Source organism: Lissotriton vulgaris, unplaced genomic scaffold, assembly GCF_964263255.1.
Source record: "Lissotriton vulgaris unplaced genomic scaffold, aLisVul1.2 SCAFFOLD_6346, whole genome shotgun sequence".
In the NCBI taxonomy this organism is placed as follows: Eukaryota; Metazoa; Chordata; class Amphibia; order Caudata; family Salamandridae; genus Lissotriton; species Lissotriton vulgaris.
Window position 1 is genome coordinate 17,606 of NW_028248550.1, and position 27,102 is coordinate 44,707.

The 27,102-nt window shown below is 49.0% G+C and overlaps 1 protein-coding gene across 1 annotated transcript; it reads left to right on the forward strand.

The window, feature by feature from the left end:
• On the forward strand, positions 1–25,794 carry LOC147664060 (uncharacterized; the record flags this gene model as incomplete). Its single annotated transcript, XM_086950013.1, has 4 exons — positions 1–39; positions 22,759–22,845; positions 24,328–24,462; positions 25,384–25,794. Coding segments are annotated over 4 exons (672 nt in total), but the record flags the coding sequence as incomplete, so codon positions are not given.
• Positions 25,795–27,102: the final 1,308 nt, after the last annotated feature.

Sequence of the window (27,102 nt, forward strand, 5' to 3'; positions counted from 1 at the left end):
GAATTCAGCGGCTTAACCAGGCATCACCACAGAAGACAGGTGAAACGAAAATAGGAACGGAGAGGGAAGATGAGCTACTGCACTGTAGCTCGACGAATGAACGCTGACCGAGACGTGAGGTGACCCGGAAGCAACAAGTAAGTGAAAGTGCAGGGCGGAAGACATGTGCATCAAAATAGAACGCAAAGCGCTCTTCCGCCCATGCTAGGCATCTTTATCTTGAATTTTCTCCACCCCATCTGCAGATTGGGCGCAGAGCAAGCCTGATACCTCCTGCTTCCATATCCTATGCATTCTGGGAAAGATCTTCAAATGCTTGCCTCAGAACACCAGACGGACGTCACACAAGTACTCATCACCAACAGGCTGGATAATGACAATACCCTCTACACAGGAATCTCCCTAACAACTCCTACACAATTTCCAGTCCCTCCAGACCACTGCCACAAGACTCATATTTGACATCCCACATGGCACCCATGTGAGAAGTTGGCCCGATATGCAACGTTCGCTATTCTAGCGACCGCTATGTATCGTTCCAACGACCCTTATGGTGTTTGTTTGTAAGTCAACCTATAGACCAGCTATCCTAGTAGCGTGGATACGAGCAGTCTAAGGCTAAAGACTCGAGAGGGCGTGTTAAGCCAGCTGTTTACCACACATGTACCCCTTGAACACCCAGTGAAAGGACACCACACAAGTGTTATGAAAATAAACAGTATATTTATTAAGAATCACAACAGCCCGGTACTCTTTATGAGGACAGGGTACTAAGCACAAACCAAATCTCTTTAGCAAATACTTCAAGTGCACAATTAGAAACAAGTGTCCGAGGACACGGAAAGATTAAGGTCTCGGGCGGACCCGATAAGGCAAGTCGGAAGCGAGGGACTCGGGACCCTAGAGTAAGGAGGCTATGCAGGCACCGAAATGCCGAAGTTACCTAGCCACGAGGGCTGCGGCTGCACAAGTCTTACAGGCGTCGGGGTCTTCGCTGACGAGCCAGGAGCCGGAAGAAAAAGAGTTGCTGGCCGGCGACCAGTGCTGAATAGTTCGTAGAGATCCAAGCCTGGATCGGAGATTGTTGAAACCTGAAAGCAGAGGGGACCAAGTTCGTACTACTAGCCAGTAGTCAGAGGGTACCAGTAAGGCACCGGTTGGCCGTCACCTCGACCAGGTGAGTGGGCGACGCTAGGCTCTGCAGTCTCACGGACCAGGAGGCGTTGTCGGCGACCACGGCGGAGGTGCGAGCTGTCCCACGAAGGATGATGCTGTCGGCGTCGCTGGGCCCAGGAGGGGGCAACAAGCCTTGGCAGTTCTCAGGGCCACGTGGTGGGCCTAAGAGGGCGTCTTGAGTGGACCAGGAGGGTCCGGGGTGCTTCTCGCAAAGATGGAAGCAAGGGCCAGTCTGGAGCAACCAGACCAGCAGTGATGATTCTCGGATGTCGTCACAGAAGGACACAAGCCAGCGGCTAGTGACCAGACAACGTGCTGAGCAGCGAGCAGAAGGGCCCCACGCAGATCGTGGAGATGCTGGGAGACTGCACTTCGGTGCTGGAGCGGCTCAGGGTCGGGGCTTCTCGGACCCCAGAGCACTCACCAGAGAGTTACCTCGATGGTCGTGCTGGTTTTTAAGAGCGTGCAGGTTCTGATGATGGCCGGTCCCTCGAGGTCTCGTCGCACCCACAGATCACAGCTGAGCTGATGTTGTGGGTAGAGGTCAGAGGTGCCAGGGAAGCCGGTTCTCGTCGAGCTGGGCCGTCGGATTCCTTGAGGAAGGACTTACAGCAAACCGCAGAGTTCTTAGTTGGTGCCCGCTGATGCAGGGTGACTACTCCTTAGTCACAAGGGAGAAATCTTGAGAAGAGTCTTGAATGTCCTTTCGTAGAAAGTAGTTCTTGAATCAAAGATGATCTAATTTGGAAGGGTCCCCGCTCCGGTCTTTATTCTAAAGAAAGGGGTGGGTACATGACTAGGTCCTGCCCTAAGGGTGGGACCAGGAAGGGGGCAGTTACACCCCTCTCCCCTGCCGGACTTTCCCCAGGCCAGGGCTGTCGCCCCTGGAACTGGTTCTAACCGGCAGATGCGTAGTGAGCACCGGGGTGCCACTCCGCAGTCACCTTCACGCAAAAGCCCTACCTACCCAGAATACACAAACCCTGTCTGGGACGGTGCGAACATCGCCCTCGACGGGAAACCCTTTGTCCAAGCGCTCCTCGCTGGAAGGACTCCCAGCAGCAGGAGGTCAGACTCGTGTCTGTGGTGGCAGCATCCATTTTGTGGAGCTGAGGCTTCAGTTAACTTTAACCGGGGTTCACGGTTACGTGCATGTCGTGTCCCTCTAGAGGGGTGGGATGCTAACCTCATCGCCAGAATTGGTGAGAGGGCAGCACCCCGATTCGTATGACACCTTACTCGACATGCCTGGATAACGCGACACCGGAGTTACCGTTATGGTACGCGTTATCATGGAACAGCCATTGGGTCTTGATTCCGCAAACTGCAACCGGGCTCGGCTCGGGCCTGAGCCTAGCTCACACGAGCCCACGCACTCTGCCTTCAGGATTGTTAAGGCCTGCCATAGGAGTGACTGATAGGAACTCGGGTGTCCATTGTATGGTTAGATATAGAGCTACTATACATAAAGCGAAGGGTGGTTACACGGCTTCGCCCCAGCTGTCGTGCAGCCAGTTGTGTCAAATTTAGGAGGCCAGCCAGGGGTGGCATAATACATGCTTCAGCCCCTGGCGGCCCTGGGTACACCTATGCCCTGCGTTACGGGGTCTGATAAGGTGGCCCAGTACCAATTGGTAAATGCACCTAGGGTACATATCGTAATTTAGAAAGAGAACAGCCAGGCTGTGGGTCTGATTAGCAGGCCCACAGCCAGAGAAAGTCGTAAACCAGTGAAACAAAAGCAAAAAATCTGGGTGATCATGGGATTGCAGACCCTACTCTCCTACATGACCCCCCCCCAAACGTCGGAACAATAAGCTAACCTTGACCAGGTGAGTCTTCTTGTTCTAAGTGGAAATATCTGGAGAGCCCATCGGCATTGCCATGATCAGTACCAGGTCTATGTTCCACTGTAAAGTCCATCCCCTGTAGGGAAATGGACCACCTAAGCAGTTTGGGGTTTTCACCCTTCATCTGATTTAGCCACAAGAGGGGCTTATGGTCGGTCTGAATCTTGAAGTGAGTACCAAACAAGTATGGCCTCAGCTTCTTCAGGGCCCAAACCACAGCAAAGGCCTCCCTCTCAATAGCTGACCAATTCTTCTCTCTAGGGGTCAGCCTTCTGCTTATAAAAGCAATGGGCTGGTCTTGACCATCAAAATTCAGTTGAGAAAGAACAGCTCCCACACCCAACTCAGAAGCATCTGTTTGGACAATGAATGGTTTGGAGTAGTCCGGACTCTTGAGGATAGGCGCCGTGCACATGGCCTGCTTTAGGTCATCGAATGCTTTTTGACAGCTCGCTGTCCACTGAACCTTTTTTGGCATTTTCTTACTTGTCAGTTCGTTTAATGGTGTCACAATTGAACCATAGTTCCTGACAAACTTCCTATAGTAACCAGTCAGGCCCAAGAAAGCTCGAACCTGAGTCTGGGTGGTTGGAGGAGCCCAGTCCCTGATCGACTGTATCTTGCTCTCCAGTGGCTGAACCTGACCTCCACCTACAAGGTGGCCCAGGTATACAACCTGTGTCTGCCCTATCTGGCACTTGGTGGCCTTGATAGTGAGACCTGCTGCTTGCAGTGCCTCTAACGTCTTCCGCAGGTGGACCAGGTGATCCTCCCAGGTGGAGCTAAAGACAGCAATATCGTCAAGATACGCCGCACAGAAGTCATCCAGCCCAGTAAGGACTTGATTCACCAACCGTTGGAAGGTGGCAGGTGCATTTTTCAGACCAAAGGGCATCACCACGAACTGGTAATGCCCACCAGGGGTTGAAAATGCGGTTTTAGGCTTGGCGTCCTCAGCTAACCTGATTTGCCAATACCCAGCTGTCAAGTCAAACGTACTTAGGTAGTTGGCCGAAGCCAATCTATCGATAAGCTCGTCTGCCCTTGGTATTGGGTGGGCGTCAGTCTTAGTGACTGCATTGAGACCCCTGTAGTCTACGCAAAACCTCATCTCTCTCTTACCACCCTGGGTGTGAGGTTTCGGCACCAGAACTACGGGACTAGCCCAAGGGCTATCCGAGGGTTCAATGACTCCCAGCTCCAACATTTTCTGCACTTCACTTTTGATGCAGTCTCTAACGTGATCAGGCTGCCTGTAGATTTTACTCTTGACTGGCAAGCTGTCACCAGTGTCAACCTCATGGGTGCACCAATCGGTCTGACTGGGTGTTAGAGAAAACATATGCCTGAACGACTGAAGAACCTGTTTACAGTCGCTCTGTTGATGTTCGGAGAGGCTGCCACAAAAGACAACACCATCTACCGAGCCATCGTCAGGATTCTGAGTGAGCAGGTCGGGGAGAGGGTCACTCTCCTCCTCCTGTTCCTCATCTAGGGCCATGAGCAAACTCATGTCCTTCCTGTCGACATATGCTTTTAGCCTGTTGACATGAAGCACCCTGTGGGGGCTCCGGGGAGTTCCCAGGTCGACCAGGTAGGTGACCTCTCCCTTTTTCTCCAGGATGGTGTAGGGCCCGGACCATTTGTCCTTGAGTGCTGCTGGGGCCACTGGCTCCAACACCCACACCTTCTGTCCGGGCTGGTAAACAGTCAAGACAGCCTTTTGGTCATGCCAAGCTTTTTGGAGTTCTTGGCTGGCCTTAAGGTTTTCAGATGCCTTTTCCATGTACTCAGCCATCCGCGAGCGGAGGCCAAGCACATAGTCCACTATGTTGGCTGCAGGCTTTTTGAGAGGTCTCTCCCATCCTTCCTTCACCAAACACAGGGGTCCCCTTACAGGATGCCCGTACAGAAGTTCAAAAGGGCTGTAGCCAACCCCCTTCTGTGGGACTTCTCTGTAGGCGAACAAGAGGCAGGGGATCAGGACGTCCCATCTACGCCGAAGCTTTTCCGGTAGTCCATGAATCATCCCTTTTAGGGTCCTGTTGAATCTCTCAACAAGCCCATTGCATTGTGGATGATAGGGTGTAGTGAACTTGTAGTTAACACCACATTCCTTCCACATAGCAGTTAAGTAGCTCGACATGAAGTTTGCACCTCTGTCGGAGACGACCTCCTTAGGGAAGCCCACTCTGGAGAACACTCCAACTAGGGCTCTTGCCACAACAGGTGCTGTAGTGGTCCTAAGGGGAATAGCTTCAGGATACCTGGTGGCATGATCCACTACCACCAGTATAAACTTGTGCCCTGATGCTGTAGGTGGTTCCATGGGACCGACGATGTCGATCCCCACCCGTTCAAAGGGCACCCCCACCACAGGCATTGGTATAAGGGGGGCCTTTGTCGTGCCACCTGACTTACCACTGGCTTGGCAAGTGACACAGGAGCGGCAAAACTCCTTGGTATCCTCGTTCATATGAGGCCAGTGAAAGTGTGAGACAAGCCTGTCCCACGTTTTCGTCTGGCCTAAGTGACCTGCTAAGGGAATCTCGTGGGCCAAGGTAAGTAGGAAACCACGCTGAGACAAGGGTACAACCAGCCTCCTGGTCATGCCAGGCTTGGGGTCTCTTGACTCAGTGTACAGGAGTCCATCTTCCCAGTATACCTTGTGGGTACCTGTGGCGTTCCCAGCAGCCTCAGCAGCAGCCTGCTGTCTGAGGGGTTCAAGAGAAGGGCAGTCTAACTGGTCCTTCCCCAGGTCTTCCCTTGAGGGTCCCCCTGAACCCAAGAATTCAACTTGATCAAGTTCGAATTCCCTAGGCTCAGTTTCCCTCAATTCCTGTAGGTCAGCCTCCTCTGAGACTTGATCCTCGACCTGGGGCAAGGGGGAAGGCGCAGCCTTAACCCTACTGCTCTTTTTCTTGGGAGGTGTCTGGTCCGTTGTTCCAGGATCCAGCACCTGTTCAGTGGGGCATTTCCTGACCTGTGACCTAGTCACAGCGAACACATGTGCTGGCAAACCTAACATTTCCATGTGAGTCCGGTGCTCCACTTCTGACCATTGTGACGACTCCAAATCATTGCCCAACAAACAATCCACTGGGAGGTCTGGACTAACTACAACCTTCTTGTGGCCAGTTACCCCTCCCCAGGAGAAAGCTACAATTGCCATACTGTGATTGGTAGTGACATTGCTGGCATTGGTCACCAGGAATTCTGTACCTGGCATGATCTGTCCAGGGTCCACAAAGTTAGGCGTCACCATGGTGACGCTGGCACAAGTGTCCCTATAGGCCTGAGCCATCTTTCCATTTATGAAAGGCGTCTGTCGGTATTTGCCCAAAGTATTGGGGCTTACGTCAGGGGATACGTCTGCGTCCCCTGTACTGACAAGGACAGCCTGAGTGAGTGTGCCAACTAAGTTGTCACGCCCCTCAGAACCCAGGGTTAACCCTACTAAACCCTTGGGAGGCGCACTACCACTGCTGACTGTACTAGGGGGCACAGGTGCCTTAGGGGCTGCAGTGGCAGGAGTCTGCCCTCCTCCTTTCTTGGTGCACTCACTAAACCAGTGAGACTTACTTTTACAGTACTGGCACCATCTTTTGGATTGGCCTTCTTTCTTCTTTTGGGGAGCCTGACCCCCACCCTCTTTGGGTTGTTGGGGACCTGTCGAAGACTTCTGGTCATTTTGTTCCCCTTTAGAATCTTTACCCTTCTGGTCTGCTTTCTTCTGACCACCTTGATTCTGGCCCTGGTTCTGCTTAACTCTTGTACAAACCCATCTGTCTGCCTTCTTTCCCAATTCTTGGGGAGAGGTCAGATCCGAGTCGACAAGATGCTGATGCAACAACTGGTTCTGACAATTGTTTAAAATTTGTTCTCTCATCATCAAATTATACAATCCTTGATAATCAGTAACCTTACTGCCCAGCAACCAGCCCTCAAAAGCCTTAGTGGCACAATCGACGAAATCAGACCAATCTTGAGACTGCGTTTTCTGGGTATCCCTGAACAGCACCCTGTACTGCTCAGTGGTTAGGCCGAACCCTTCAACGAGTGTATTTTTCAAGATTTGGTAATTGTTAGCATCCTCCACCCTTGTGGTGAGGAGCTTGTCTCTTCCTTTTCCTTCAAAGGAGAGCCACAAGATAGCTGCCCACTGACTCTGGGGAACACCCTGCACAGTGCAGGCCCTCTCCAAAGCAGTAATCCATTTGTGGATGTCGTCCCCTTGTTTAAAGGGGGGCACTATCTTACCAAGGTGTTTCGTATCGAAACTCTTTTCCCTATTACTAGGTACATTGCTGCCACCAGTGGGGACTACCCCACTTAACTGTTGCTCTCTAGCAAAGGCAAGCTTTTCTTTGGCCAGGGCAAGTTCTTCCCTTTCAATCCTTAGATTGGCTGCCCTTTCCTTAGCTTCGTACACTCTCCTCTGAGGGGACGTCATCCCTCTCTGAGAAGAGTTGTGAGAGCCATTGGTTCGAAGGGATCCGCCAGAGTCTCTTGACAGAGATCGGGCTCGTCCATTCCCAATGTTAAGCTGACCTGATAGTGGCCCCAGGGGTCCCCCAGTACCGCTATCATGTTTGCTTAAGTTGGACCTGCTTAGTCTGACGACTTCTACCTGTCCCTTATCTGCCTCATCCCAAGAGAGATCCTCATCCTCATCCTCCTCCACATCCTCGTTCTCAGTTGCGAGGTGAATGAGGTCAGGATCGTCTCGGGTTCCCTCGAGGGGAGGCATGTCTCCTTCTGGATTAGAAGAGCTACGAAGTTTCTCAGCTCTCCTGGCATCATAAGTCTCCAAGAGACCAATCAGAAAGGACGTTGTGGGGTTAGACCCCTGCTGAATCTTCCTGGAGTGACACAGTCGTCTTAACTCCTTGAAGCTCAGCACAGTATATCCTGAATGGATGACCTGTGGAGGGTCAACTGACACAAGGGGAGACCCAGAGTTTCCTCCTTTGTCCGACATACTGGTTCTAGTGTGGTGTAAGTGATGCACCTACCTACACTACGTGTTTACCTACTGTACCCTCGCTAAGAGTTGTAGCCAAGGTGTGCTAAGCCTTGAGGAGCTACAACAGCTGGTTCAGTAGAACTCAGAGTATTCTAAGCTTTTAGTTATATGTACTAACAGTACTTTGTGCGATCTTTCAACAAGATATTCTTAGGATACGTGTGGTAAAACAACAGCAAGCTCAAATCCCAACCGCTGCTCACCAATGTGAGAAGTTGGCCCGATATGCAACGTTCGCTATTCTAGCGACCGCTATGTATCGTTCCAACGACCCTTATGGTGTTTGGTTGTAAGTCAACCTATAGACCAGCTATCCTAGTAGCGTGGATACGAGCAGTCTAAGGCTAAAGACTCGAGAGGGCGTGTTAAGCCAGCTGTTTACCACACATGTACCCCTTGAACACCCAGTGAAAGGACACCACACAAGTGTTATGAAAATAAACAGTATATTTATTAAGAATCACAACAGCCCGGTACTCTTTATGAGGACAGGGTACTAAGCACAAACCAAATCTCTTTAGCAAATACTTCAAGTGCACAATTAGAAACAAGTGTCCGAGGACACGGAAAGATTAAGGTCTCGGGCGGACCCGATAAGGCAAGTCGGAAGCGAGGGACTCGGGACCCTAGAGTAAGGAGGCTATGCAGGCACCGAAATGCCGAAGTTACCTAGCCACGAGGGCTGCGGCTGCACAAGTCTTACAGGCGTCGGGGTCTTCGCTGACGAGCCAGGAGCCGGAAGAAAAAGAGTTGCTGGCCGGCGACCAGTGCTGAATAGTTCGTAGAGATCCAAGCCTGGATCGGAGATTGTTGAAACCTGAAAGCAGAGGGGACCAAGTTCGTACTACTAGCCAGTAGTCAGAGGGTACCAGTAAGGCACCGGTTGGCCGTCACCTCGACCAGGTGAGTGGGCGACGCTAGGCTCTGCAGTCTCACGGACCAGGAGGCGTTGTCGGCGACCACGGCGGAGGTGCGAGCTGTCCCATGAAGGATGATGCTGTCGGCGTCGCTGGGCCCAGGAGGGGGCAACAAGCCTTGGCAGTTCTCAGGGCCACGTGGTGGGCCTAAGAGGGCGTCTTGAGTGGACCAGGAGGGTCCGGGGTGCTTCTCGCAAAGATGGAAGCAAGGGCCAGTCTGGAGCAACCAGACCAGCAGTGATGATTCTCGGATGTCGTCACAGAAGGACACAAGCCAGCGGCTAGTGACCAGACAACGTGCTGAGCAGCGAGCAGAAGGGCCCCACGCAGATCGTGGAGATGCTGGGAGACTGCACTTTGGTGCTGGAGCGGCTCAGGGTCGGGGCTTCTCGGACCCCAGAGCACTCACCAGAGAGTTACCTCGATGGTCGTGCTGGTTTTTAAGAGCGTGCAGGTTCTGATGATGGCCGGTCCCTCGAGGTCTCGTCGCACCCACAGATCACAGCTGAGCTGATGTTGTGGGTAGAGGTCAGAGGTGCCAGGGAAGCCGGTTCTCGTCGAGCTGGGCCGTCGGATTCCTTGAGGAAGGACTTACAGCAAACCGCAGAGTTCTTAGTTGGTGCCCGCTGATGCAGGGTGACTACTCCTTAGTCACAAGGGAGAAATCTTGAGAAGAGTCTTGGATGTCCTTTCGTAGAAAGTAGTTCTTGAATCAAAGATGATCTAATTTGGAAGGGTCCCCGCTCCGGTCTTTATTCTAAAGAAAGGGGTGGGTACATGACTAGGTCCTGCCCTAAGGGTGGGACCAGGAAGGGGGCAGTTACACCCCTCTCCCCTGCCGGACTTTCCCCAGGCCAGGGCTGTCGCCCCTGGAACTGGTTCTAACCGGCAGATGCGTAGTGAGCACCGGGGTGCCACTCCGCAGTCACCTTCACGCAAAAGCCCTACCTACCCAGAATACACAAACCCTGTCTGGGACGGTGCGAACATCGCCCTCGACGGGAAACCCTTTGTCCAAGCGCTCCTCGCTGGAAGGACTCCCAGCAGCAGGAGGTCAGACTCGTGTCTGTGGTGGCAGCATCCATTTTGTGGAGCTGAGGCTTCAGTTAACTTTAACCGGGGTTCACGGTTACGTGCATGTCGTGTCCCTCTAGAGGGGTGGGATGCTAACCTCATCGCCAGAATTGGTGAGAGGGCAGCACCCCGATTCGTATGACACCTTACTCGACATGCCTGGATAACGCGACACCGGAGTTACCGTTATGGTACGCGTTATCATGGAACAGCCATTGGGTCTTGATTCCGCAAACTGCAACCGGGCTCGGCTCGGGCCTGAGCCTAGCTCACACGAGCCCACGCACTCTGCCTTCAGGATTGTTAAGGCCTGCCATAGGAGTGACTGATAGGAACTCGGGTGTCCATTGTATGGTTAGATATAGAGCTACTATACCTAAAGCGAAGGGTGGTTACACGGCTTCGCCCCAGCTGTCGTGCAGCCAGTTGTGTCAAATTTAGGAGGCCAGCCAGGGGTGGCATAATGCATGCTTCAGCCCCTGGCGGCCCTGGGTACACCTATGCCCTGCGTTACGGGGTCTGATAAGGTGGCCCAGAACCAATTGGTAAATGCACCTAGGGTACATATCGTAATTTAGAAAGAGAACAGCCAGGCTGTGGGTCTGATTAGCAGGCCCACAGCCAGAGAAAGTCGTAAACCAGTGAAACAAAAGCAAAAAATCTGGGTGATCATGGGATTGCAGACCCTACTCTCCTACAACCCACATCACACCGCACCTCAAGAAGCTTCGCTGGCTTTCCATTCACAAGTGCAGCCAATTCAAACTCCTCATACAAACATACAAAGCTCTGCACAACACAAGCCTAGAATACCTGAACAGTCGCATACACTTTCACCAACCCACCAGACATCTACACTCTGCCTTACTCTCTCTAGCATACCTTCTCGCATCCGCAAAAGCAAAATTGGAGGTCGCTCATTCTCCTACATCGCACCCTGGACATGAAACAACTTACCTCAACAAATCAGTGGCTGCTCCTCACTGCTTGTGTTCCACAAAGAGCTGGAGAACTGGCTCCACGTATAAGTACTTGGGTGACCACACACCTACACAGCTGCCCCAGTGCATGGATACCCTCTTGGGTGATTAGTGCCCTATATAAATCAACATAGCATAGCGATTGCGAGCAGCCCGTGGCAGTGGGCTTGCTAGCAGGAGCTGAGGGCTACGTTTGCATTTTTAATTCTTGCGCGTTGTCACGCTGACTGAGAGCAGAGGCACGCTTTCATTTTACTTTTGATTGTGATTTTTATTTCCTAACCTGCACTGAAAATCAGCAGGTTTCTTAACTCCTTGGACGCTCATGACGAGCTCAGCTCGTCATGGTGTACACCTCCATACACTGAGCACCGGAGGAAAATAGCACTAGCATCGATGTGGTTAATCACCCACCTTGCTTCCTAGGGGCTGTGGGGGGCTGGCTGGCAGCTAATTCCATCGTGGGCTCGCAGCGGCCGTGGCCGCCATCTTGGCTTGGGCTGGATCGCCCAACCCCACCCACGCCACTCCCCCCACGCTGCTTCTCCATTTAGGAGCGCTTCCGACGTTTTCCCCGCGATTGCGAGCAGCCCGGTGGCAGTGGGCTTGCTAGCAGGAGCTGAGGGCTACGTTTGCATTTTTAATTCTTGCGCGTTGTCACGCTGACTGAGAGCGGAGGCACGCTATCATTTTACTTTTGATTGTGATTTTTATTTCCTAACCTGCACTGAAAATCAACAGGTTTCTTAATCACCCACCTTGCTTCCTAGGGGCTGTGCGGGGCTGGCCACTCCCCTCACGCTGCTTCTCCATTTAAACGTCCCTCATGTGTCAGCGCAGCGGACGAGCGCAGCGGGCGCGCCGTAGACGCGCCGGAGTCACGCCAGAGTCCAGCCCGTCTGCGCCCGTCCGCGGCAGTCCGGGGCAAGGGGCACCTCCTAATGTCCCATTGCTGACGTATTCCTCCCCCGGTCTTCTTTCGCACTGGACCCCTGGCACCATTAGCTCGTCTGTCACCGATCTGCTGATACACCTAGGTCTCCTTTCCAGTCTACCGCCCATTCTTCCCGCTGTCATATCAGGTTCGTCCCCCTTGCCCTGCACTGTCCCCCCCACCCTCTCCCTTCTATCTGTCCCCCACACTCCGGCCTTCAACACCACGGCCGCGCTTCTCAACACCAGATCAGCAGTCAGCCATCAGTATGAGCTATTCGACTGCATCGATACCCTTAAACCGGATCTCTTGTTTTTAACAGAGACCTGGTTTAAGGCCGACTCCCTGCCCAACGTCTTAGCAGCACTACCTCCCTCATACTCTACCATCCGAGCGGATCGACCGGAGGGCAGAAGAGGCGGCGGAGTGGCCCTGATAGCTCATACTGATCTCCATTTTCAGATTCTTCCCTCTCCCCCCATTCCTGAAGTCGACTGCTTGATAATTCGCTCTAGTTCTCACTCGGCTCCCCTAACCGCTGTTCTTATCTACCGTCCCCCCCACCCCACCCCCACTTTTGTCTCTAGCCTCCAGGACATTCTCGCAACACTGGTAGTAAACAACTCGTCAGTGTTAGTCCTAGGCGACCTAAACTTTTGGCCCAATGATCCTGCCGAAAGTCCCCTTTCTAAAGAATTTACCGATCTTATGATCAGTCTCAACTTCACCCCCCACGTCCACAGCCCTACCCATGTACATGGCCATTCGCTTGACCAGGTCTGGACCCTGAACATCCCCATCACTCCTCCTACTATTTCCCCCTGCTCCTGGTCTGACCACTTTTTAATTTCCTTCTCCCTCGCCTTAGCCCCAGCCGTCAAACCTCCACTCCCCAAGAACACCTGGGTCAAAAAATGGGGTAAAGCTGACATGCCATCCCTTTGCTCATCCCTAGCCAACTCCAGCCCCGACCTTTCCGGCCTCGCCGCCCCGGTCCAACTAGCCACCATCAACAACTGGTTGACCCAAGCAGGCGACGACTTTGCCCCCTTGAGGCGGATCGCGGTCAAGCGAGCCCATGCTGCTAACCACTGGTTCACCCCTGACCTCAAGGAGAAGAAGCTGGCCGCACGCAGAGCGCGCATGGAGAAGAGAATACTGCCCCGCCCAAAAAACTACCTACCTCTCCGTGCTCAAGGTATACAAGCAAGGCATCCTCGACGCTAAGACCATGTTCTACTCCAATAGGATACTGTCAGCGGAGTCACAATCCGAAGAAATATTCGCTACGGTACACGAGCTTGCCTCATCTAACAGAGTCACGGCTTCGATCCCCCCCTCCCAACCGCTCTGCGACTCGCTCAACGATTTCTTCGTTGATAAGGTCGCAAAGATCAAGGCCAATATCCCCCTCCCATCCCCCACATTCATCAACCCTTCCCCACCTGCTGCCACTTCTAAACTCACCTCCATCCCCCCCCTGACTAAAGCCACGCTCCTCCCTCTGCTTCAAAAGGTGAAGTCAGGTTCCCCCCTGGACTTTGCCCCTGCTCACATCCTGAGAGAAATCTTCCTAGCCTGTCCAACTCCACCCCTCACACTTCTGAATGATTCACTCAGTAACGGAGTGGTTCCCACTGCCCACAAATTCGCGGCTGTTATCCCCATCTTAAAAAAGGCCGGTGCCGACCCCTCATCCCCTTCCAACTACCGTCCCATCTCCCTCCTGCCTTACCTGGGTAAGGTCTTAGAAACCCATGTAACCAGCACCCTGAGCACCTACGTGGAAACCAATCACTGCCTCTCCCCTCGGCAGGCGGGCTTCCGCCCCTCTACTCCACGGAGAAGGTGGTGATCTCAGTGATGGACAGCCTACGCGAGGGCATTGACATCAACCTCCCCCAGGCCCTCATTCTTTTAGACCTGTCCGCCGCTTTTGACACGGTGGACCACTCCATCCTTCTCACCCGTATCAGGGCGGCAGGCATAGATGGCCTGGCCCTCGCTTGGCTCGAGTCCTTCATAAGTGATAGGGCTCAGGCGGTCCACCTAGCTGGTTTCACTGCTGCCTCCCGTAAGGTTGCATGCGGGGTCCCCCAAGGTTCTTCACTTTCCCCTCTTGTGTTTAATTTATACATCTACCCCCTCATCTTTATGTTACAGCAGCTCGAGGTCACGGTGTTCAATTACGCCGATGACCTCCAGCTAATTTTCAACCTCTCCCACTCCCCTTCATCTTCCCAGAACGTTCAATCTGTCATGCTGTTCATCCAGGATTGGATGAACTGCAACCACCTCAAACTCAATCCGGACAAGACGGAGCTAGTCTTGACCGGAGGTGGTTGCAGTCCCTGGTCCCCTTCTCACTGGCCTCTTTCACTTGGTGTTCCCCCGCTCCCTGTCCCCAAGGTCAAAACCCTCGGTATCCTCCTTAATCCTTCACTCTCCGTTCATTCACAGGTTAATTTGGTTGTTTCCTCCTGCTTTTTCTCCCTCAGAACCATTCGGAAGATCTCTCGCTTTTTTTCCCTACCTGCCCTAAAGATCATAGTGATGGCTATGGTGCTCTCGCGCCTTGATTACGGTAACATCATTTACAACGGCGCTCCGGCCTACGCCATTCACCGTCTGCAGCTACTGCAGAACCAGGCTGCCCGCCTGATCCACGGCCTGCCTAAATTCCACTGTGCCACTCCTCTACTGCAGGCACTGCACTGGCTGCCGGTGAAAGAGCGAGCCTTGTTCAAGCTTGGCTGCCTCACTTTTCAGGCCAAAATGGGCACCGCCCCGGAGTTCATTTGCTCCGTCATAAAGCCTTACACACCGGGCAGAGAGCTTCGCTCTACCCATCAGGCACTTCTAACCACCCACCGATTCAGAAAGAAAAAGGCGGGCGGAACTAAATTTGCAGTTCTCGCTCCTATGTTTTGGAACTCCCTTCCTGCGGAACTCCGCATGACATCTTCTTACACTGAGTTCCGGAAAGGTCTAAAAACCCTGCTCTTCTCCCGAGCTCACGCTGTCTAAACTCCCTCCGCTCCTGTTGTCTCCTCGCAATCCAAAAGCGCCAAGAAACCGCGTGGTAGAAGCGCGCTATACAAATGTTTTTAAATTCAAATTCAAATTCAATACATGAGAGCCATTAACAACTAGGTGACCCTAAACCCTGACAGAAAGGCACATTTGATGTAGACAGGAAATTGGCAACTTTCTTAAAGTGGCCTTTTTAAAATAGTAATTTTAAATCTTATTTCAATGAGTCCTTGAATCATTTTTCTAGATCGTCCCTGACTGAAATTATGCAGTATGGAGATGTAAAAGGTAGCCCAGTGCTATTCAGTGGGAGAGGCAGCCTTACCACAGTGAAAAACCTCTTTGGATATTTTTCACTGCCAGGACATGTAAAAGTTTAAACATACATATCTCATTTTTGAAAATACCATGCTCCCTGTCCTATAAGCATTTAGGGTCTACCTCAGGGGTGACATAAGTATTAAGAAGGAAGGGTAAGGCAGGGCAAAGGGTTCTTCGACAGGATCGAAATGGCAGTTTTAAAACAACTGACACATGATGCAATGGAAGGCCTGGTTTAGTGGATAGCACAATGGGTGCTGCAGCTGACCTGTAGCATTTCATTGATAGGCCCTAGATATATATAGTACCATCTATTAGGGACTTATAAGTACATTAAATATGGCAATTTTGTGTATACCAATTTCACCATGTTTGGAAGGGAGAGCACAAGTACCTTATAACTAGGGCTCCCAGTTTTCTGTTTTTACTAATTTTTACAGATAAATACAGACAGAAAACTATTTATTTTCCGGTCTGTATTTATTTTTAAATATAGAAAAATATGGAAAATAGTTCTTTGGGTGTTTTTTTTCGATTGTCAATCTTGAGTGCCATATCAGTAGGTGTACAGATTGAAAGGTTGGGGAGATGAAAAAGACAATACATTTCATAATTAAGCTTAATTAAGTGCAGATCTACAGTTATTTATGCTAGTCTGCAATGCAAATGTTTTCAGATAACGCTATTACACTGTTTACTGCTGAAACATTTTGGGCATTCAAATGCGAATATGCATGTATCTGTCAAAAAATTTGGAAAAATACCCACTGCCTCTTTATTTTTACAGAAAACTGAAAATAGATAAATACAGAAACAATTAGCAAAAAATAAATATGGATAAATACAGACGGAAATGTTGAAAAAATAAATACCATACAAATGGGAGCCCTACTTATAACTGGTTAGCAGGACAGTGTGCAGAATCTCAATGGCAACAAAAATGGGTTCAGCAAAAAGTAGGGTAGTGAAGGCAAAAAATCTGGTGAATACCACACAAAAGATGCTCCTTTCCAACACCAGTATTTAGGAACAAATTAGAGAGTGATGCAGAAAATAATCAGGGAATATCAATTACACATTGACCTGCATTTATGAGGAGGATTATGTTTTTTAAGCAGGAAAAAGCTACAAGAAAGCCATTTGGGACTAAAAACCGTAAATCTGGAATATTGTCTGCTTAAATCTGGAATATTGGCGTGCATGGATTACATGTATATATACATAGTAAGAGGTCCACATTAAAAAACTTACAGGCACCTGTTTCGCTACCCTAAAAATGCTCCGCAAATTCTTCCCTCTGCTCCCTAGGGATGCGAAGGAGACGGTTGCTAGAGCACTTATACTGGCTAGGCTGGATTATGCGAATGCATTGTTCAGTGGCATCCCGGCCTATTTGGTAAAACGCCTTCAAATCATCCAGAATGCGGCAGTCCGATTCTTGTTTAACATCCCGAGATGGAAGAGCGTTCGCTCTGAGATGCGCACGCTCCACTGGCTTCCGGTTGCCCAACGCATTCTATTTAAATCACTGGTGCTTGCGTTTCGTGCTTCCCATGATCAAGGCCCCCTGTATCTGAGGAAGAGATTTACCAGCTATGTTCCTGCACGGCCCCTCAGATCCTCCTCCCTGCACAAATTGTATCTTCCACGCTTCAAACGAGCAAGACTTGGTGGCCAATCGATCTCAGTGATCGGGGCCCGGGCCTGGAATGCTCTCCCCCTCCAGCTACGATCTATGTCCTCGGTGGCTGCTTTTAAAAAGCATTTGAAAACTCATCTGTTCAAGAGTGTAAGTTAAGTTTTTCTTGTATGTCTGAATGTCTACATCTCCTTTACCCGCGCCAGGATACTCTCTAGTAACGGAGCGCGCTATAAAATAATTTATGCATACATACATACATACATACATACATACATACATAGTCAGTTTCGAGTTTTCAGACTTGAGTGCTGCATTTTCATAAGTTGCCTGGGACTGTGAATGTCGTTTTACTGCAAAATGTGTGACACTTTGAGTGACACATTAGTGTGAAAAAAACAAGCAATTAGAATTGTATCAGAAGACAAATAGAATAAATCACCTATCTTTGGGACTAGAGACCCTCTAGCAAAGGCATTGAAACAGATGCAAATGCCCTGAAATGGAAGGTTACTAATCGTACTTATCCTTTCAGACTATGATCACACGAGGCCCATGGAAGCTTCAGTGTTACCCACCTTTCAGGGTGCTCCCTTTAAAGAGTGCAAAAGTTTAACTTTGAAAACAGCTGGGGGGGCACTAGGGAGCCCATGGCAAGACTCTAGTGAAGCTTTTCTGGCCGGGCACATTTTTCTGCCATCTTGTTCTTTCTACCTTATAAATCGGCTGCCTGAGTGTGCATATTGCGAGGCGATTATCTGTGACCCTTTATTTGTTATTCTGGGCACAGTCAACACAACAAAATTTGTCTGCTGCTGGGAGCCACGTGGATGAGCTGGGAGGAGCGGTGTAGGCCGCATTGCAGGTGAGGCCAGCGACACTAACAAAGTGTCCACACTGGTGCAACAGGTGAAGAAGGACACCATATGGACACTAGGCGAGCCACTGCTGGTGGCCGAGTGCGCCTAGAGACAATGTGAAGATTCAGGTGGTGGTCACGAAAAGGCAAGAAGCGCATGTCATATTGCAGGGCCACTGGTATCAGCCGCGGCAAGACCAGGAACAACGCCCGGGTGGCCAAGAGTTGGAGAGGTGGGCTGCATAGCCTGAACACACCAGCGAGGTGGCGGTGATTGCTGAATGGGGATGAAAGGCGTGGGTGAGTGGCCTAGAATAGGCGCTTTGTGCCTGTCCGAGCCTCAAGACCCCAAATGGGGACTATTGCTTCTTTCTGGTGCCAGTCTCGCGAGTCAGACATAACAACCTTTTCCCATGGCCAGAATGTTAAATCACGACACTGCACACCAGAACCAAGAACGGTCTAAAGACAAGACGCTGATAACCTGGGAATCCCTGGTGAATGATTCATATCAATTCCCCTGGCTGGGCACACCTGCGAGACGTGGGGACCAGAGAGAAGCGATTTGAGGGAGCGTACATATGCTGAACACAAAGTGTGACTAGTGCACATGCAGGCCGTGGACTTGCATTTCTAATGTGCAGAGAATTCCAAATCCGCACCAGGAAGGGCCAAGCACTTACCAATAAAGCAAAGGAAAGGAGTGGGAGTCTACACAATGGCTCAGTTACACAGGGCTGGCACAGGATGAGGCACACTCAGATGCACAGACATGGGGAGGGTGGACAAAAATCAAATGCCTCAATTTTGAGACTAAGAGATCTATCTGCTAGAATTGCACAAGATTCACAAAGGGACCCTGAACAAGTTATGAAAATGCAAGGTGCATCGGCGCTGGAGTCCACATTGTTTGCTATGCATCAGAGCCTCCAATCAATAGATGGAAAGATAGACTCCCTAAATATAAGAATGGAACACATGTCTGCCAAGTTGGATAAGTAATTGTCTTGACTCACTGAAGCTGAGCAAAGAATATCTATGCTGGAGGACGAGCACCAAGCAATGGGTGTGAAATGTCAAGACATGGGAACAATTTTGATGGTGATCCAGGCGAAAAACGAAGATTTAGAAGCGTGCTCAAGGCACAATAATTTATGCATCACTGACATTAAAGTGATGGCCAACACAGAGAGGATAGAGATCTTCACGGAACAGATACTCACCATGGAGAAGTGTGGCTCAGGGGTTAGAGGCGGCAGACCCGGAAGCTGAGATCGGTCCTGGACCAGGGTTCAATTCCCCGCTTCGGTGGATCTTGGGCTCAAAAATTCCATGGACTTGATAATTCTCGTTCTGGTACCTACTTGACTCACGGGTTCACACTCTGCGACTCTGGGCAATAGCTTGCTTAATCTCCACTATGGCCCCTCGCAGCGGGATGCCTGGCTTTCACCTTCTGGATACTCTGCTGGGGTTATCTCACAGGGGAATACCAGGACGGGTTCCCAAGGCAAGCGCCTTGATGCCTTCGGGTGATACGTGCGCTATATAAATCGCAATACATTTACACTTACATTATTAGGGCAAGAAAATATGTCCAACATGCTGGTGGTGGTGTGAGCCCACATTTCCTTGATAGCTTGAACATCGTCGGGTGCGAATCCGGAACCCATTACTGCTAAACTCCTTACATACCGCACCGCAGTGCTGAGATTGCCGATTAGAAATTGGGACCTTAATTACCAGCGATATCAAGTATCCTTTTTTTCAGACTTCACCGCCACAACACAGGCAGTACGGAGGGAGTATCTACCCATCAAACGCCAACTACAGAAAACTGGAATCCATTATGCCATGCTTTATCTCGCAAGCCTGCACATTGAACATGGAGGACAACAGAATCTGCACAACCCCCAAAAGCAGTTAAAGATCTCTTGAAAACAACCACATCACGATCACCAAGTAGCAGATGATGATGACATCAATATATAATGAGAAGTAGTAGTGTCGGCCCGCAGTGGATTTTGACTGAGACCCAAGATGAACAAATTCACGGTAAGAAGAGGGTGTGCTTGAAGCTATATACACTGTCCTAACACCGGCAATACTGTAGCCAGATGGGAGAAACTGTACTGCCTGGCCACATCCGGACCACTGGAGGAGTACTTGGACTTTGCCTGCCCCAAGAGGGTCACCTCCACTGCCTGCATTAGAATGTTGAATGCATTGATGTTGCTTTCTGTTTTCATTTGCTATTTATTGCGATGGTTTAGTTGGGACACTATGTTTAGCATGATTGTGATGCTGAAGTTGGTGGGTGGGGGGTTGTGTTCTGTATTTTTACTGCCACAGCACACTAATGCGTGAACTAGCTTGACGCTAGCTCACACCGGGGGCTAGAGGGCCCGTGAACTACATCTCTCAGCACCCTTAGCGGCAGGAAAAGGCCACCGACGATCTCCCACTGCGCCGTGAGGCGCTTTAAAGGCCCTGAACACTCCTGCAACAAGGGGCACTTGCTGACACCGGGGCTAGAGGGCCAGTGGACTACATCGCCCAGCACCCTTAGCGGCAGGAAAAGGCCGCCGACTATCTACCGCTGCGTCGCGAGGCACTTTAAAGGTCCTGAACACTCTTGCAGCACGGGACACACGCGTGTGTGCCTGGGCAAAGCCCGGGCCAAGTGCGGGTCCGTTTGCGCCCGTCATAGTCAAGAAGATGCTGGGCTGAGCCACCTTATTTGATTCTTCAACTAGAGCTGCTCTCTCCCTCTTCGAGGACAGTTGAATCTCTTGTCGGTGAGCACGGAACTGTACTAATTATTTAATTATGCAAGGACTGGAAAGGATTGTTACTGTATTGACTATCTGACCACTTTAATAATTGTGTTGACTCGTGTCACTATTACTGTCCTATTGAAGTTAGTACAGAGTTCCCCTCACTTTTTGTCTAGATTGGAAGCGCTACGCTACCTTAAACTAAGGGTGGGCGTAGTTCGCGTAGCCGCACTCCGCGAAGCTACACAAAGTTGCTCTTGCACTCCGCGAGCTACGCGTAGCTCCGCGAGCTTGCGTAGTAGCTTGCTCGACCCGTTCGCGAGCCGTTTCTCTTCTTCGGGAGCGCGGTGCGCGTGTTCGGGGCGCTGCCTGCATGCTCGGGATGTGTAGCGTACGAAGTTACCCATGAGGTGGGCTATGGGCGCGGCCATCTTGTTTTTTCAATTGTCCCACCCGCTCGAGTCGCGTCCCCTTATTTCCGGTTCCGGGTCGCTACTAACATGTTCGGGTTGTGCAAGACATGTTCGGGAATGCATCTACTTGTTCGCGCTACCAAAGTGCGTGTTAGCGAGAAATATCGCGCGAACTTACCCACGTGGTCGCAATGGGTGCAGCCATCTTGTTTTTCACACTCTAAGCTATGGTTTTGGGCCTAGTTTTCAATCCACTTTAAATCTCTGCAATCCTTGTCTTTTTTCCCATTTTTTCTAAATTTTTTCACTTATTAGCTATCTCTCTCTGTCCCTAAGTTTATATTTTTGATTTTATTTCTACTTTTACAACTTTTATTCCACTTTTATATTGTTTTATTTTTCCTTCTTTCTTTTACCTTGCTACTTCTTTCCCCTAACTTTTTTCCTCTAACTTTTCTTTTCCGCTCCACCCCAGAACCATGGCAAAGGGCAGCAGCACCAGCGGCTCGAAGGGCAAGGCGCCTGTGCCCAAGAGCTGGCTGCCTTGCGGCAGAATGCGACCTTCAGGGGTGACGTCCCGGCAACTTTTCGGGGAGGAGGAGGTGGCTGCCTTCGTTTTCTTCATCCAGCGCCACCTCCCCTTGACCTTGGCAGCAGGCGGCAGGCCCGGCTCCGGCTACCCCATAGAGGATCGTCTCCGGCGGTGGGCGAAGGTGCACCGGGCAGTCTTCCGCTGCTCCGGTATCCGGCGCACCCACCATCAGCTGTCCCACCGTTGGGCAGACATCTTGGACCGCGAGCAGGACCTGTTGGACCTGCTAGGTGTCGAGGTCGTGGGGCTTGGTGAGTGGCTATAAATATATATATATATATATATATATATATATATATATATATATATATATATATATATATATATATATATATATAGTAGTATAAGTATTGTATCTTTCTTAATCTTGGCCGAATAAGTAACACGATTACTGGTGCTCCTAGTTAAATTTCCGATGTATTCCGTTTTAAAATCTTCTGTAATTGTATGACACAGGTGCTGCTCTTCACTGACTCTTGCGTGTTGTTTTAACTTTGCGCTAGCTTTTGCTGTTTATTGATGTTAGATTTTCTTTATTGTAGAGAACTGAAGTTAATCAATGCTATTGCTAGAGTCTAGTCCTTCCATTGTCCGTCAGTGAAATAGTGGTGGATGGATAAGTTTACGTAGTTTGTATATTGTATCATTTTTTTAACGGTCTTCTCTTCTGCATGAAGCCTCCTCTGTCAATGAATGCTAATAGTTACTTCTTACCCTAGCCCTCCATAGAACCGATTTAGTTTGTTTAGTGAGTGGTAGGCTTAGCAGCAATAGCCTTTTCAGTTAGTAACAGAACAAAATATGACGCACCGAGCGTACAATTACGTGTATGCACAAATTTATGCATGTCTCCTCCATGTGATCTATGCATTTTGCTGGCAAAAATAACATTGAAATGCCTACTTACAGATAATTCCCCCATCTTGAATCGGTGGTGTTGGTCAGGTGTTACTGCCTCTATTACTCAGTATTCTGCAATCAGAATTATTATGGAACATTTGATTAGTGTTCTCTAAGTATACAGTCTGTGAATCCTGCAAGCCAGTAGTCATTTGATAGATCAATTTTTGTTTCCTAAAATGTTTGAGCAGTGTTTTTTAATGATGTCTTTGTTTCACAGCACTCAATGTTTTTCTCTTTCTTTATTATTTCTTACATGAACCACAGGACCCAGGGGCAAGCAGAAGACGGGGACCGAGTCGGCGAGTGAACCACCAGAGAGCTCCTCTACTGTGGATCCTGCTGCTGTCCCCAGTAAGTCCGACAGTGCTTTTTTTATGAACAATTATATTTCCCTAACTTTCTAACGCACCTTTTTTTCCAACCGATTAATTACGTTTCCTTCCTAATTTAATTTTAACAAAAGCTTTTTTGATTTTCATTATGTTTTCAAATTTTGGGTATCTGTCCCTTCCTTTCAGTTCCTTCAAACTGCCTCTGCTATGACTCTCTGTGCTACTACTAATAGACTGTCTTTAGGTAAGCTTGCCCTGTTGCCCACTCTTTAGTTAAGGTATTCTTTAAAAAAAATCTGTGATAGAATAGCTGTAGGCACTGGGTCCACTCCTGTCTTATGCGTTTTCCTCTGTAATGTCTCTGCTTTGTCAATTGCCACCAACAAAATGTGCATTCAGATGTTTGTCTAGTATTTTGTAAACGTTAGTATACTACTACTACTCTTGTGGGTATTCTTCTATGCACAGTCACATACAGAACTATGCACCAGAAAATTGGATGTTGGTGATAGGGAGTTTAGACCTTACTTACACCTCAGTCACAGAACTCAGAGGAACCCACAATTCACTGACCGACGACCTATAGAGGCTCAGTCATTAGTCATAGATTCAATTATCCCACTCCCGACCCCCATACCAAGATGCCCAATGCTTTTATTACACAATCCATAACATAAGTAACACCCTTTTGCTCACTCACTCGTGTAAGTCTACAACACAGCAGACACTGAAAATATACTTCTGAGTCAATGTGGTAGTTCAAAAGCTTTATTTTTGTATAAGTAATATCAATCTTTGTAAGTTGTTGAGTGAAATAAATACATCCAGGTCCACCATAAAAAAAAGACGATTAAAACTCTACATTTGTACAACTACCAGTGCACGATAGGGAAATGTTTAAAATGTGGGAGACCCCTCACCATTGAACGTATACTGGTTACATAAGTGTCTTTAGTAAGCTCTGCAAATCTCTGGTTCGTAGAAGGAAATCTTCTCATCTGCTGAAAAATAATAACAAAAGTGGTGCAAGTTAGACAGTATGAAATAGAATTACGCACGTTTTTTGCAGTCATGCAAAAAAAAGGTGTAACATGATGGATAAGCAATAGTGAGTAAGCAAACTCGATTCCTTATACAAAAACGTGCCTTTTTTTTCCAACCTCTTCAGTTTTATGCATTGCAACAATCATGTGGCCTCAAAGGCTTCTTACTGCGCAACAAGCTGAGAGGTAGCATGCGCAAAACAGTAGACATTGATCTACAATGGTTACATGGTTCAGGCTAAATTTCCAAGGACTAGAGTGGCAGTAGAGATGAGATGAGCTTGGGGACCATATAACATAAGAAATTAATGCTAATGTCTGTAGTGACTCTGCTGTACTACGCACTTTGGACTACTACTGATTATGTTGTACTTAACTGTTTTGCCAAACTCCCTTCTTGGTGAACAAGTAAAAAGGGAGGTGTGCATGCATCTAAAAAGGTGTACTTATTTTTATAGGTGCACAAGCACTACCAACCACCAGTGCCGACGGGGACTGCGGCGATGCAGCAACAGAAGCGATCCCAGAGGGGACAGGAGCTGCGGCACCTACAGCAGCACCAGTGGGGGAGGAAACAACAGCGGTGGGCGATGGTAAGTTACATTCAATAGTGATCCGCATTACTAGGTGGGAGGGGAAAAATTCCCTCACTGTACTCTGAGATTTATATGAACTTGAAGTTGTACTGGACAATATGACGCCACCTTTATTTGGCATTACCAAGGCTTAGCATTACCACCGGCGAGAATTGATAAAATAAGGCCTCTTCTATCAGACTCCAACTCAGCTGTGAAAGTTTGGTGGCAGACTAAAAGTCTGATCCACATGACCTTGATGGATGTGTTTTTACCACATGAGAAAGAAGTTAAGTATGATGGAAGGAGGAAGGACAAACCACCAGTCATCTAACATACAAGGATACTTTGGAATCAGCAATGCAGGTGGCTGATAGCAGTCCAATGCATGGGTTGTTGAAGGAAGGATGGAAAGGGGAAAACAGCTGCCTGCCTGGGTGGGAGACAAACACAATATGGGTGGGTAGTGGATAGGAAGAATCCGCAACGGTATTTGTGTCAAACCCAAAGGCAAGGAAGGAGTGGACGCATGGGTCGTTGCTGGTGAAACAGAAACCAGCTAAGGTTTGTTGCGCGATATAAAGAATGATAGTCCCTAGACATTTACTTTTAGTGGTTGCCCCCTGGATGTGTTACAACTTCGGTGGAGACTGTCACCGGAAGCAGAGTATATGATATAAAAGGAGATACGAAAAAGACTGGTGTTCGTATGTGTGTTGAAGTTGAAGTACACCCATAGTACTAGGGCAAGCATAATGCCGGGCCAAAAAGTCCAACAAATGTTACAGGCCGTACAATCTGGAAGATAGATACTTAAACTTACCACTAATTTTTGTACTGAGCTTGCTAGTACTACTGTGCCACTATGTGTTGAATTAATTTAGTGTTATTGATTTGCTGGGATTTTGGATTACAACAATTATGTCTCTTTCTTTATAGCTACTCCTTCCCAAAAACCAACCAGGAAGGAGTTGGCAGTCAGGGCCCGCCAACGGAAACTGCAGGCCATCGTGGAGGCTTACCGACGACTGGTGGCTCAGGCCGAGGAGGAGGAGGAGGCGACGGCAGCAGCTGCTGCCTCTTTCAAGGCCCCGGCCCCCAGCCAGGCCCGACCTGCAGGAATACGTCGCTGTGGTCAGCCAGCCACCCACCGGCGGCATTTGACATCGGCCACCCCCCCACATGGATGCAAATGTAGGTGCCGTGCATTTCGGCAACAGATTCTCCTCCGGGTATCCAAGCTGGAGGATGAACTAGAGGAGCGTGTGAAGATCTTGGTGGATAAACACCTTAAAGCCCGCCGACTGTGGTGGACCCTGTTCGTTTGCCCCTTTTTTAATAATTTTGTTGGTGGGTGGGAATTGGGTGTTGGGGTTTTTGTGGGACATTCCTTGTGCTTGGACATTTGGTTGGGGTTAGGGAGGGTAGGGTAAGTGTGGGGTACAAATTTATATATTTTTTAACATTCTGTTCAAGAATAAATCTGACTTATTTTCAAAGGACACATTAGAAGTTAATTTGTGTGGGGGGGTACTGTTTCACCAAGTAATGTACGTTGTAACATCGCAAGGTTTAATTGGACATGCAGGTCAGCAGGCAGTGCTTTTGATTAAAAAAAAGTATTGCACACATCTTTAACATGCAGACAGATAGATGCGGTAACCCTTACCTAGTTATATTTGTAGTATTAGAAGAACTACCAGTCTCTCTTGCGTTATACCTCACAGCAAACTTATCTTACCTGTGATTGCTGATGATGATTGATGATGAAGTTTGGCACTGCAAGGGCTGCATTTGTTTCCCAAGACCATGGAGAAGAATCTGTGGTTGTGTGATGGTAGTAGTAGACAGACCCTGGCAGTAGCATTTTGAGACAAAAAGAAAGAGGCAGTCATTTGCGTGAGAGACAATGTGGGGGTAGTATAAGTACAGTACATTGCACGACTGACCCAAAACTATATTGCAACTGCTAAACTGAAAGAAAACAATGGTTTTGGGACTGGAAAGTACAACAGAAGATAAGTAGTTCAACTGTAGTTGTGTTAAAGTACTCACGTAAACGTAAACTCATTTCTAACTCATAAACTTTAATGCTGTAAACTGAAACCCAAACAATGCCAGCAAGTAATTAGATGTATTCGTTGGTTCCCATTGGAAAATTCTTTGGCTTGTACATACACAGAGCTTGGGTGGGCAAGCAGAAGAAGATCCTGGCCATGCCTTGTTGACATTTCATTATTGTTGCTTTCACCACATCTGCCCCAGCAAGCGTGTGATCAAATTGTTGTTGTATATTTCATGTAACATCACACCTCAATAAAACCACACAGCCCGGGGGAAGAGGGTTAGGGTTTGTTGAATGGATGGGAACGGGGGTTTTGGGAAAGATTTGAGAAAGAAAATCAGTATGCACGGAGACAACAAAAGCAAAACAATGAAGACGATGATTGATGATCCACTACTACCCAATAAATCTAAAGTTCAGCAAAACGAAATGCATGCAGGATGAACATAAGTTATAACTTGATGGTTACTAAAAAGTGGTACTTAACTACTACTACACAATTCAAAGGAAGTATTTTTTATATATGATATGAATATGACTTTTGCTTAGGCTGTATGCCCTCTGAGAAAACATAATACCTGCTGTAGCGGGCT